General features: G+C 41.4%; 1 protein-coding gene across 2 annotated transcripts in view; it reads left to right on the top strand.

Annotated features, from left to right (window-relative positions):
• The first annotated feature begins 852 nt into the window (after nucleotides 1-852).
• Cdc27 (cell division cycle 27) overlaps nucleotides 853-14,093 on the top strand; it is a 48,236-nt gene continuing 34,995 nt past the window's right edge. For both annotated transcript variants that reach the window (XM_055592140.1, XM_055592139.1), the window contains exon 1: nucleotides 853-1,024. In XM_055592140.1, coding sequence (XP_055448115.1) covers nucleotides 998-1,024 — 27 coding nt within the window. In that variant the 5' untranslated portion in view covers nucleotides 853-997. The remainder of the gene's footprint in view (nucleotides 1,025-14,093) is intronic.

Raw genomic sequence — 14,093 nt, 5'->3', positions numbered from 1 at the left:
AGCAGGAAAGTAAGCCCTGTGTGGCTCCAGCTGCATCTGTCATTTTAATCCGTGTTTTCCTCTTCTCTGAAGTTTTACATCACCAATAACAGGTAGCACATAATGTAGTTCTCAGTTACACTATTTTTTTTTTTCTTTCATGAGCCAGGGTGTCATGTACCCCAGGGTCTATGTACCTCGAACTTGCTATCTAGTTGTTAACTATTTTGTACTCTAGATCCTTCCGAGTCCACCTCCCAGGGCAAGTGTGTAAAGTCAAAACACGTCCACCCTACAGTTTCGTGCAGTCTAGGCAAGTATGCAGCTTAGTCATTTTGTTTTCGTTTTTCAAACAGACCATAATCTCTTTGAATACAGGAATCCTGTGTGTTTGGGGAATGGCAATGTTGCAAATGTTCCTCGATTTTCCTCAGAGCCCTTCGTAGGAATCCCAAGAGTGGATAACAATCTAAACTCAAAACACTTTATTAAATTCAGCCCCGAACCAGAATTTTACCCTTTGCTGAATCTACCATGCACCACAAGGCAGAAGTGCGGAGGCGCGAAGCCTGACTTGGGCTCCGCCACCTAACGCTGACCTGCCGTATCCTTTCCTCCAGGCCCAACCCACTGATTGCTCTCTGGGCGTGACCCAGTGGTGTGGCCGGTGGGGCTTGGAGTGCATGGGCGAAGGAGTAGCTTGAAAAGAGGAACTTCCGATTGGGTCCAACGCAACAGTTTCCGGTAGCACTCGACAATTTCCGGTCACGGGCCCCGCCTCCTCCGACTCACCTCGGGTGTTTCCGACACCTCTCGGGCTTTTCTGTCTTGCTCTCGTTTGGCTCTCTCCACTTCGGATATTTCCGTGTCTCGCTCGGAGGAGCTCGGCAACCACTCGGCCTCCCCCATCCCCCGGTAACGGTCGCTGGTGAGTTTAAATGAGCCGGGGCTGGCCGGGCCGGAGTCGCTACGGGGGGGGGCCTGAGGCACTTGCAGAAAGTGGGCCTGAGCCTCAAGGATGACGGTGCTGCAGGAACCTGTCCAGGTAATGCTAGCCCCCGCTCGGAGGCCTGGCGCCATGCCCGGGTCGCTCGTAGCGAACAGCGACTTCGGGGCCTGCTGCGGCCTAGGCCCCGCTTCTCCCGCCTCCCTTTCGGCGAGACCTGCCTGTCTCTCGGCAGTCCCGAGGCCTTGCCCGCGGCCTCCGCCGAGCTTAGCCCGGGCCCCGCATCACTTCTCACCCCTTGTGCGAGCAGGGTTCGGCGGGAATCGCTCGTTTACCGTCGGTTCTGGCGTCCGGCCATCCCCTTCCTGTTAGTCGCGGGCCGTGGCCGTGGAGGGAGCCGGGGTCCCCGAGACGGCGCCCCGACTGCTCGGCGTCCCGGGGGCCGACACAGAAGCGCCCTAGAACCGCGCTGGTGGGATTTCACACGGGTAGGGCAAGTTTGCTGGTGTTTTCTTGGTTTTGTTTCACGTGAGGTGGTCGAGGGAAGCAGGTAAAAAATAGCCTTATTTTTGATACTAGTTTTTGTTCCGGTTAGCACTTTCTCGTCCCCGTTACGGTTCTCGCTCCGTGGATTTCCCACCGGACAATGACGAGCCGGGAAGGGAACCCCAGGCCCGGTGCTGCGGTGCAAACCCCCAAAGCTGTGGGGTGGGCAGAAGGGCAGGTCTGGATTTTTCATTGCCTCGGATGGCCGTGAAGAGGCATTTTACCGTGCAGGCTTAGAAGGTGCTTGAGAAAATTAGAGATAAATAATTACCATCCACTTCGCTCTTCGTCTATTCCTTAACCACACCAAGGTATGCGTTCACACACGGGGCTGTTGTCAGCGAAGAAACCCTATTGGGTTTTTAGGTGTGTGATGCAGGGCCAAGTCATTTTTCCCCCTGGCAGATCAGAAGAAAATAAACCTTTTGTCCCTTGATGATGGCCCAGGTTTCGGAGATTTTCATCCCCCTGTATGCTCTTTTGACATTTTCGAAAGAGTTGGCCTCCAATAATTACTGTCATTAAGACATGAACTTTATTTTGAAGTTATTAAGCAAACCGATTTTAGAAGTGGCTTCAAATTCCCTTGGGTAAGTCTGTGACAACAGATAGTAAATATTTTAATGCGTCAGTACAGCATTTCCCTAATTTCTCACTGCAGCATAAAATATTGTTTTTTCCAAATTTGGCTTCATCTCCAGCTGTTTGCATGGCGACGGCCATTAGTATTTGAATTAATATGAAGTCTTCGTGTTTCTGTATGTCGTATCAGTTCTTCCAAAACTGCATTTCTTTCCAGATTTCTCTTCCTATTGTAGAGTCCCTTGTAAGGTCCTTTTGAGGCCTAACATGAAATTGAATGGACAAAGAGGTTATTCAGATATTTAGTTTTTATTTCATATGATAGTTTTGCCTTAATGATTCCTTTGCTTTTCTGGACCCAAAAGGCTTCTAAAATGATATGATAATTGCAGTGATAGCATGTAAACCACTATTTAATAATTTTTATTTCGTTTTTGTTTTTCGAGACAGGGTTTCTCTGTGCAGTCGTGACTGTCCTGGAATCACTTTGTAGACCAGGCTGGCCTCGAACTCACAGAGCTCCATCTGCTACTGCCTCCCAAGTTCTGGGATTATCCTTGTACACCTCCACCACCTGGCCTGTTCAATACTTTTAACCTATATAAAAGCATGAGAGAGTAGAATATATTGTTTATGCTAGATAGGATCCAGCAGGTTTCCTGTTTTTTTTTTCTTAAAGTGCTGTTACTAATAATTCACTTAATATTAAGATTAAAAATAAAATTTACCTCGTTTTCCTCCATAATAACTTTCTCCACTAGATTGTAGGATAATGGTAAGAAGTTTTAGGGTGTGAGGAGTTGAGAATTTGGGGTTATAATTTATAGCATAGCAAGGAGGCAAGAGGATCAGGAGTTTAAGGTCATCCTCAGCTGTGTAGCAAGTTCAAGGCCAACATGAGCTGCCTGAGACTCTATCTCAAAAAAAAACCCACAAAACTGACTTTGATCAGGATTGCTGTTGAAAATGGGAAAGAACTGGTATGAAAGGATAAAAATAAGTAATAAGTTTTTTGGTTTTTGTTTTTTTCAAAAAAATTACTTGCTCTGTGTATTGGGAAAATAATGTTGAAAATTTTTTTCTTTGCTTTGTTTCTGGTGTTTCTAGGCATAGGAAAAAGTTGATAGAAATAATGCTCAACTGTTTGTTCCTACTTTTCTTCTCCCTTTAAAGTTTTTGCTTGGATAACCAGTGGAATGTGCCATATAGACTTAAAAATAGGCTCCACCCCAAGTTAGCTCTCATAGAAAAACTATTTATTTGTATTTGACTCTTTACAAGAAAAACATCTTTGATCTTACAAGGCAAAATTTTTGTGGCGGGGTCTCAGGATGTAGCCTTGGCTGGGATTAAAGGCATGTGCTATTTTGATGCCTATAAAAGTTCACTTGATAAAATTGGTGGCCTTTTTGTTGGCAGGTGTTTTGTTTATTGTGTGTGCATGTGTGTGTCAGTGAGTCTTGGTGACAAGCATCCTCTGACCCATTTTACCAGCCTTGGGGCTTTAAGAGGCATTTTATATAGATACATCAATTGATAAAGCTCTATCAAGTTGTTGTGTAAGTGAAGCTTTACATAAGTATTGGATGAAATTGTAAACAAGACTTTTGAACATGCTTTTAATATGCAATAGAGTAACTGGATGCAAAAATCTAGCACGGTAACCCGAATCTGAAACCCCAACACTTGAAGTTAGAGGCAAGAAGATGAGGGGTTCAGGGTCAGCCTGGACTACATAAGACTGTTTCAAAAAAAAAAAAATCATTATAGTAATTTTGGTACTGTATACGGATCATTCTTTTTTAGAGTTTTATTAAATAGTGAAGAAGTACTTTTGGCTGGGGTAAGATGTCCCAAGTAGCACCTAAGATTGATTCAAAGAGTATACATATACATACTGTGGCTACTATGTGAGAAGTGTAATGATCAAGAGTAAAACCAGGGGCTGGAGAGATGGCTCAGAGGCCAAGAGCACTGGCTGTTCTTCCAAAGGTCCTGAGTTCAATTCCCAGCAACCACATGATAGCTCACAACCACCTTTGAGATCTGGTGTCCTCTTGTGGTGTGCAGGTGTCCATGCAGGCAGAACATTGTATGCATAATAAAATATTTTAAAAGACCGAAAAAAAAAGAGTAAAACCAGTAGCCTTGGAAGTGAAGATACCTATCATAGCAGTAGAATAAGAAAGAAGTAGATAAAGGTAGAAATTAAAGAAATAAAAAGTAGAACTGTTGAAACATTGGTGGTGGGATTCCTGGGTTGGTATGAAAAATGACTGCCTGAATTTTATTTTGGTGGTGCTATTTTAAAAATGAAAAATATAGCAGCACTTGATTTCAGCACTTGTGAGACTTGTTAGGTCCATGCTGATGGATCTCTTGTTAGTTCAAGACAGCCAGGGCTACAGAGAGAAACCCTGTCTTGAAAAGCTATCAACTTTGGAGACCTAATTCCTAAATTTAAGGTTCTGGCCTTTCTGAGAACATAAAAAATGATTAACGGGAAAATTAGATGTTACAAGTATTGCATGTGATTACACAGATACTAGTATAAGAATTCAGGAAAGGGAGATCTTTGTAGGTCAGGAAAAAAGGGGGGGGAATGGTTTGAGTGAGTAGAATTTGAAGCCTAAGAAATTGAAAAAGAAGAGGAGGAGTATTTCTGTCGTGAAATGGCATGAGTAAAAGCCCAAAGATGAGAGCGTCATTTGGGGTGGACAGTTCAATATTATATTCTTAACTAGAGAAGTTCAAATATAAGTCGACTGGTCAGAATTGGATTATTGGAGACCCAGCATTTAGTTTGAAAGGTTTAGATTTAGTGTATTAATAATGAGTCTTGGGTTGGCTTTGTACCCTCTTTATAGCCCAGGCTGGCCTCTAATTTACTGTCCTCTTGTCTCTACCTGTTTTGTGCTGGGATTAAAAACTTGTGCCACTACCCCTGACTGCAATGAAAGCAGTGTGTTGGGAATAAAAATATGGTTTTATTGGTAAGGAGGAAAAGACAAGAGTTAGATACATAGACTAGTAGGATGACTCAGCTACATGGTAACTGAGTTTTTTTGGATTGGTTTGGTTTTCTGAGATAGGGTTTCTCTGTGTAGCCTTGGCTCTCCTGGAACTCACTCTGTAGACTAGGTTGGCCTTGAACTCACAGAGTTCACTCACACCTGTCTCTTGAGTGCTGGGACTAAAGATATGTGCCACCACCACCCAGCATGGGTTTTTTTAATTTTGTCAGGATTGGCTTTTTAGAGAAGGTTTTTGAAGAAAGTGAGGTGGTTTATGTCTATCTTAAGGAGTGTTTATTTACCAGATCCCTCTCCCATTTGTAATAGCCAAAAATGCCTCCCACCAGACATGGCTAAATGTGAAGTCAGAGAAGCACCTAGAGAGAAACCTGGTGGAACCTAAGAATCAGCCGGGTGTGGTGATAACATGATTGTAAATCCCCCCACTTGGGAAGTGGAGGCGAAAGGATCAACTGTTTGAGACCAGACTGGGCAAAAATGAGACCCTGTCTCAAAGCCTCTGTATAGGATGAAAAATGTACAGTGACATTTTTTCTGAAGGTTCTTTCCTCCCTCTCTTTCTTTCTTTTTTCCTTTCCTCCTTTCTCATACCTGACATTGTATGAAGCTTTTCTTACCCATTGCTTTTATTGTCTTAAAACCAGCTGCTTCTTTTTTCCTTTTTGTCAAATACCAGACTAAATTCATAGCAGCCTCACTTAAATCTGAGTACAATTTAGGTGTAAAGTATTTGAACTGGGTGTGGTGGGGCAAGCTTGGAATCCTAGTTCCAAACTTAAATTTAGTACCTTGAAATTTCAGGCCAGCCTAGGCTACATAGTGAGAAACTCTCGTCAAGTAGACAAATAAAATTACATTTCAGCGAAATGGAACCATGCAAGCCTATCTATAATCCTAGCTCTTGAGAGGCAGAGGCAAGGAAATGAAGACTTCAGAGACGTTGTCTACTACATAACAATTTTGAGGCAAGTTTGTGTTATAAAACTTTTCTGTCTAAAAAAAGAAAAGAAACAACCAAAACCTCACTTTGGGGTCTCTTCGTAACTTACTAGCCCACGTTTAATCTTGGGAATACCTTCTCTTCTCTTAAGATGTTTGTGTGTTTATGTGTGCATATGCCCCCTCATGCTTGCAGGTACCCTTGGAGGCAAGAGGGGGTGATGGATCGCCTAGAACTGGAGTTACAGGTATTCCTCAGTAAGGGCAGCAAGCTTAGCCATCTCTCCAGCTCCCCTTTTCCTTGTTTCTAAATAAGATGTCCCTTTCTAGTCCATGCTTAACATAAAAGACGCAGCCTGTTCTCCATCTCTCCTCATGGTAGCTGTGAGAATTTTCACCTAACCTGTACTTATTTTTTTTTTTCTTAAACTCTACTTAGTAAACTTATCCTTTGAAAACAAAACCGATCCCCACCCCCAAAAGTTTAGTAATCAGAATAGATGGTAGGACTAGGGAGATGACTCAGCGAATAAAGGACTTGCTGCACAAGGATGGGGACCTGAGATTGGATTGCTAGCAAACATGCAAAGAGCCAGAAATGGCTGAGCTGCCTAACTGAAAACAAAACAAAACAAAAAACACCTCGGAAAGTTCCAGTTTTATCAGAGAAACCCTGTTTCAAGAGATAACACAGAACACGGTAGAGAAAGACAGCAGATACCCAGCTCTGCACAGTAGTAGTGCACAGTCACATGTATACATCCGCACACACGTACACAGTCATACAGTAGACAGCTTTTAAAAAGTGGACAGTGACTGAGGAAGGCACTTGGCGTCAACCTCTGGCCTCTGCACACAAACAGTACAGAACAAGAAAGAATGTACAGCTTTCTAGCTCTTGGTTCCTCTCTCAAATGAATAGGGGCCAGGACTAAATCATTAGTTTCCTCATTGGAATGTCTCCTAAGCATTTTGTTGGGAAGGAAGAAGGAAAGAATGCTGCTCTGTTTGGCTTCCTAACTTTGTTTTAGCAACTTCTCACCCATCTGATTTTAATCTGTGGAAGTGGTGTCCTGGGCGCTGTGTCTGGCGGGGCCTATACCATCTGTCGGTCAGGGTGCTGAGTTTAGCTCTTCACCATCAGCTACTAGTTTGTAGTGATGAGAGAACAGTCCATTCCACGTCCCATTCCCCACTGAGAGGCATCTCTCAGGCATTGAGATACATAACTGAGCAAAAATTCACGGCAGCCCATCTTTTTGCTGATGCTAGTGAATTAATGTTCTCAGCAAAGCTTGGATTTATTTTTTCTTAATTTCCTCATTTGGGACAAGATCATATTATTTGCCCCAGGCTGGCCTCATTCTATTTAGTTCATGTGATTAAGGCTCAGAAGTGACTAGGTCATCTTATTAATGTCAGAGGAGTTGTCTTTATCTGCCTGAATTTAGGTATAGAGATCACAGGAAACATCCAAGAAATAATTGCTGAATCAAGTTAAAATTAACTTCCTTCATCCAGTTGTATTCTGAGTGACATTTTGGCAGATTGTTATATAATCTAAATATTGAAGTTTTCTAAGGAGAACATCTGCAGTTATGACAATATATTTGAATCTTAGTATCACATATATTTTATGCACTATCTACTACCAAAACCCAAAATTTCATGACAAAAATAGCATCCATTAGCTTTATGTCCTCTTTCATAACTTGTGTCCATTGCCCATATTCAGTTCTTCCTCCTCTCTTTATATTTTGCTTTTCTTTTTGCCATGTACATTTGTTTAAGTGAGAGAAAAACGTGTTTTTATTTATTCATGTGTTGATGGACAACTAGGTTGGTTCAATAATTTTAATATCAAATAAAGCAACAGTAAACCTGGGTGCTGTTATACCTATGGTAGGGTATGTAGATCTTCAGGTATAGCCCAGGGGTGAAACAGCTGAGTCTACAATGGCTGTATTAGTTTGTAGTCCACCAACAATGAATAAAGGTTCCTTTCTCTCCAGTTGTCTTTAGCATTTATTCTCAAGATTTGTTGATGATAGCCATTCTGACTTTCTGACAATTCTCTATTCAGTTTACTTGCCCATTTGTTAATCGGTAGTTTTATGGTATTTAAATTAAATTTTGGATGTTAGCCACTCTTCTGAAGTAGAGCTGGAAAGGATTTTCTTTTATACTGAGCTCAGGCTGTTAACTTTACTAATTGTTTCCTTTGCTGCTATAGAAACTTTATTTTTCAGACTAAAGAGATGTCTCAATCATTAAAAGTACTGGCTGCTCTTCCAGAAGATCCAGGTTCAATTCCCAGCACCCACATGGCAGCTCATACCTGTGTGTAACTCCAGTTCCAGGGAATCTTGACTCCTTCACAGACACACATACAAGGAAAACACCATCTCACATAAAATTAAAAAAATGTACACGCCTTTAAGCCCAGCACGTGGGAGGCAGAGGCAGGCAGATCTCTGTGAGTTTAAGGCCAGCCTGATCTATAGAGTGAGTTCTAGGACAGCCAAAGCTACACAAAGAGAAACCTGTCTCAAAAAAATGAGGGGAAAAAAAATTCTTGCCTACTCCAGTATATTATTCTCTGCGTTTCCTTCTTCTAAATTTCAGTTTTTGGGGTTTTAAATTAAGGTCTTTGATCCACTTTAAATTGATTTTTGTGCATGTGAAAGATATAAATCTTTCTTTGTTCTTCTTCAGAAAGAAATCCAGTTGTGCTGTCACCAATTATTGACTAGGCTATCTTTCTCCAAAGGATACTTTTGCCTCCTTTGTCAAAAAGTAAGCTTTGCCATTTGATTTCCAAATGAAGGCTAGAGAGCAGTGGTTTTGTAGTTAGAAATAATGAAGGAGTGGGAGTGTGTTTGTTTTCACACAGGATCTCACTGTGTATGTCAGATTGGCCTCAAAGTCACAGGAATTCCCTTGCCTCTGCTTGTTGGGCATGGGGATTAAAGTATGTGTCATCACACCTCTCTGATCTGTAGTATATTCAATACCTGCCCTTGTGTTCACACTTACAAACCCATATTTTCGTTTTGAGATTCAGCTTTCTAATTGTGTTATTTTAGAAAGAAAAAAACCATCCCAATGACAGTGAAATCTTGTGAAATTGCTTGTTCATAGTTTCTTATTGATAGTAAAAACTTGAAATCCAAAGTGTTTAAGAGTCTCTGAATATACCAATTGTTAAACAAAGAACTTTAAGTTGGCTAGGTATTTTGTTTAACTTTATATATATATATATAAGATTTTTTTTTAATTATATGTATATTGTGTGTATGTGTCTGTGTGATGTCTCTATGAGTGTGTAGAAACCATAGCATGCATATGGGGAGTCAGAGGACAACTTTTCTAAAGTTGGTTCTCCTACCATCATGAGTTCTGGGGACCAACTCAGGTTGTCAGCCTTGGAACAAGTACTTCATCTGCTGAGCCTTATATCACTTGTTTTATAAGGAATCAGGGTTCTGTAGCCAACAAGATAGGTATGCCGTCCATTATATTTAATGGATGCATGATGTTTTCCCAAAGTAGTAAGCACAGGAAGTGAGCTGAGTAGTGTGAAGATACATCTATAACACTCTAGGCCCGAAAGTCCTGGACTGTCTTCTAGGTAGGTATAGACCAAAGGCTGATTTAACTCCTTTGTTAGGTTTTAACTTAAGATGTTTTCTTACCAGAATCTTACATGCACACACATACTACACATAATTTTTCTTTTTCCTTTTTGAGACAAGCTCTCTTGGCAGTAGGCTGGTTGGCTGGTCACCCAGTAAACTCTGTAATCTACCAGCTTCCTGGAATTAGAAGCCTGCACCACCATGCCTGTCTTTTTACATGGATTCTGAGGACCAAAGTCAAGTCCTTACGATCACCAGGCAAGCACTTTACCAGCTAACCCATCTCCCTAGCCCTGCACAAACGGTTCTTGTGTTTTTCCTTTGAGACAGGTTTTCACAAAGCCTAGGCTAGTCTTGAACTACTGATCCTTGGGCCTCCTTCTGCCAAGTTCTAGGGTTAAAGACATTGCTACCACACCTGGCTACAAAAAGTTTGAAGACTTGAAACTGTCTTTAGACAACACAGCTGAAATTGCTGTTAAATTTCTGTAAGATTCATTGAGTTACTCACTCAAGACACAGCTGGTTCGGGATTTGAACTCAAGCCTTGAGCTCTTGTCTTGTGTTCCCAGTGGTGATAGTGTGTTTGAGGAAGGTAATGCTGAAAGAGGATGATTACAACACGCTTGCAGGCAGGACGACTGCAAGACTACAGCGGATACTGTTTATAGATTTAAAGGGATCTCCTCCTCCATTGTCTTGTGTGCTTGACTTCATTCTCATGTCTTCTCAAAAGTGACAGTGGTTCCTGGCCAATGTACAAAAATGACATAATGAAAGCAATTATTTTGCACAATTAGAAAATAAACTTCAGGGTTGAGGATTTAGCTCAGAAGGAAGGAAGGAAGGGAAAAAGGAGGGAGGAAGGAAGGGAAGAAAGGAGAAAATAAAATTAACTTTGAGGGGTTAGAGAGCTGGCTTGGAGTTAAGAACACTTGTTGCTTTTATAGAGAACCTGGGTTTGGTTCTCAGAACCCATATGGTGACTCACAACCTTCCATGACTTCCAGTTCCAGGGATTTAGTGCCGTCTTCTGACTTCCCTGGACACACACATTTATATGCACACACGTGACACAGATAAATACTTTCAAACCAAACAATAATACACTTAAAATAAAGTCAATCTAATTTTTCATCTTTTACGTCAACTGTGAGGGGTTGGGGAAATGACTTTGGTAAGGTGCTTCCCACATAAGCCTGAGGACTTGAGTTTGATTCCTGGCATCCCATGTAAAAAGGCAAGTGTAGCAGCACGCACCTGTAATCCCAGGACTGGCAGAGGAAAGACGATTGATCCCTCTGCTGGCCAGCCAGTCTAGCAGGGTTGGTGAATTCCAGACTCCAAGAAACCCTGTCTCAAAAACTAAGGCGGGGAGTGACTGAGAAAGATACCCTGTGTCCATCTCTGACCTCTATCCAAGCACACAGGCACACATGCACAAGTGAGCTTTGAGAGCTGAGGATATTGCACGTTGGTAGCACGCTTGCCTAGCGTGCACAGAGTGGTTGGTTCATTGCAGCGCGGTAGAACCAGGAGTGCTGAGTGGTGTACACGCCTGTAACCCTGTACTTAGGCTGCAGACAGGGGGTCTGAAGGTCATAGTCACCTCAGCTGCATAGCGAGTTTGGGGCCAGCTTGAGATACGAGAGACCCTGTCTCAAAAACAAAACAAAGGAGGTGGAAAGCAAACCCATCTTGTTCCACAATGGGTAATAAAATCAGATAAAATTCCAAGAGGAGGCCTTTTTAGAATAACAATAAACTGCATGAGACAGAATACAAATATATACATATTTATAGCATGCCTGTTGTGTCACCGTTGCCTTACTGTGTCAATCTGAAAATGTTGCTTTGGTCAGCACAGCTTGATATGTCTTACTGAGAGGCTCGTTTTCTCCTTGTTTTTATACTCTAAACTAGCAGATTGGCTCCGTAACAACTATGTGGAAACTTTAAAGGAAAAAAAAATACATATATATATCTATATAATTTTATTATATTTTTGGCTTTTCGAGGCAGGGTTTTCCTGTGTAGCCTTGGCTGTCTTGGACTCGCTTTGTAGACCAGGCTGGCCTAGAACTCACAGCCCCTGCCTCACTGAGTGCTGGGCTTACAGGCATGCACCACCACACTCAGCAAGGAAAGAAAATTTTGTTACGGTTTAAGGTTTGGGTTGTTTTATTCTGGCTAGCCTAGAATTAATTCACTGTGTAGACCAGGCAGGCCTGGAATTCAGAGAGATCCTCCTGCCTGTCTCCCAAGCGCTAGGAACAAAAGCATATACCCTGGTGTTGATCATTCTTTAGGAGCTGTTATGTAAGGTTAGTCACTGACTAGCCAGTTAAAAACCCTTCAATGTAGATACACCTGAATCACCTGTGCAGTTATTTACTTTATACTTAGCCAGCACCTGTGACTCTGTGTGATTAAAGCCATTTTCTATTGTTTTTGCCAGTAGTGTGACTTTTTTTTGTTTTGTTTTGTTTTAAGGACACTAGCAGTATAGTTGGCTTAAATAGAAAAGAGAAAAGCATTTCCAGGGCTAAAGAGGAGCACTTGCTCTTGCAGAAGACTAGGTTCTGTTCCCAGCACCCACATGGCAGCTCACAACCATCTGAAACTCTAGTTCCAACAGATCCAGTACCCTCATCTGACCTCCTTGGGCACCAGACATACATGTGGTATACAGATACACATTCAAGTAAAAGACCCATTTCTTAAGAATCTTTTATATACACATATGGTAGGTTCTCATAAACTATATTAGTATAAGGGTTTTTATGACTCTCAGACCGTGCACAGGTTTCAGTATATATTTAAATGTCTTCCAAGCCTCCAGTATATGCCAGGTTTTCAATACATATTTTTATTTTGTGTGTTTTTATCTGGGGAGATCTGTACTTTTCACAAGATTTTTCAAAAGAATATATAAAAAGTAGAAGCTGAACTTTAATATGCTGTGGAATTTACTCTAGGTGTTGCAGTTTTATCACTTAAATTAGTAATTCTGGGCTGGAAAAATGGTTCACTTGGCAAATGCACACCTTTAATCCCAGGCAGAGGTAGGTTGTGCTCTTGAGTTTGAGACTAGTCTGGTCTATATAGTGAGCTCAGACCAGGCAGGACAATGTGAGACCTTGCCTCAAAAAGAGAGGGAGGGAGAAAGAAGAGTGGGGTAGAGATGAGCAATAGTTAAGTCTTGCTAGAATCTGAAACAAAAATTGTGCATAACATTACTGTTGTGCTCATAAGTATGTTGATTTCTACCACAGTGCTATAAGGAGTAGAGTCTGTGGCCAATGACATGTGGATAAATTAACAGCAGATATGGTGGAACATTCTGTGAGGGGTTAGGTTTTCCTGCACAGCTCATACTTGGTACTTTTAAAATGGCTTTATTATGGCAGAATCCTAGAGTAATCCAACAGACCTTTCTTACAGGTCCTGTTTTTGTTTAGTGGACTTAAAATCTTTGTTCCTCTCGTCTTTATTCCCCAAACAGTAAAAGACCCTCTGGCCCTAATGAGTCTCTTTAGTGTGGTGTGATATTCAGTACTGAAAATATTCCTTTCCATGAGATTTAGCATTATTGAATTGATTTGTATGGAAGTGTTTTTAATAATTATATTTTATTGCTGGCAGAGAAATATATCATCTATTCAACCATGTACACATACAGAGAGACTCTGTCTGGCTTGGAACTCACTATCCTCCCAGCTCCCTAGTTAAAAAAAAAAAAAATTGGAGCCAGGTGCCATGGTGCACACCTATAATCCCAGCACTCTGGGAACCAGAGGCAGGCAAATCACTGTGAGTTCGAGGCCAGCCTGGTCTGCAAAGCAAGTTTAGGACACCAAGGCTACACAGAGAAACCCTGACTTAAAACAAAACAAAACAAGAAAGAAAAGAAAATTACAACCCCCCTTTTTTTTAACAGCTTAGTAAAAACTTAAAATCTGTCTCAAAAAAAGGAGTGTGGGGAGTAGAAGAAAGAGGGGGCTAGGAAGTCTATGGATTGTTATTTTAAACTAGGTTTTTTAGCATGAGCAAGTTATTGGTAAAGAAAAAAGATATATAGAAAAATAGAAGATTAGAGGTTTGTGCAAAGGTTCTGAGAGTAAATGCAGATATATTAATGAGAAACATCTGGCACACTGAAATTTACTCTGGCTATTGCAGTTTTATCACTTAAATTAGTGATATTGGGCTGGAAAGATGGCTCACTTGGTAAGACACTGTCTTTTCTCATAGAGAACCCAAAATTTGTTCCCAGCACCTGCATCAGGACTCTTATAACCACCTCCAAGGAATCTGCCCCATCCCCGGCCTCTCTGTAAGTGTCTGCACATTCATTAGATAGATAGATAGATAGATAGATAGATAGATAGATAGATAGATAGATAGATAGATAGATAGATAGATAGA

The sequence above is a fragment of the Psammomys obesus genome, unplaced genomic scaffold (assembly GCF_907164565.1).
Source record: "Psammomys obesus unplaced genomic scaffold, mPsaObe1.curated_primary_1811, whole genome shotgun sequence".
Lineage (NCBI taxonomy): Eukaryota > Metazoa > Chordata > Mammalia > Rodentia > Muridae > Psammomys > Psammomys obesus.
Note: the sequence above shows the minus strand (reverse complement) of the source record. Positions and strands in the feature narration are given on the sequence as shown.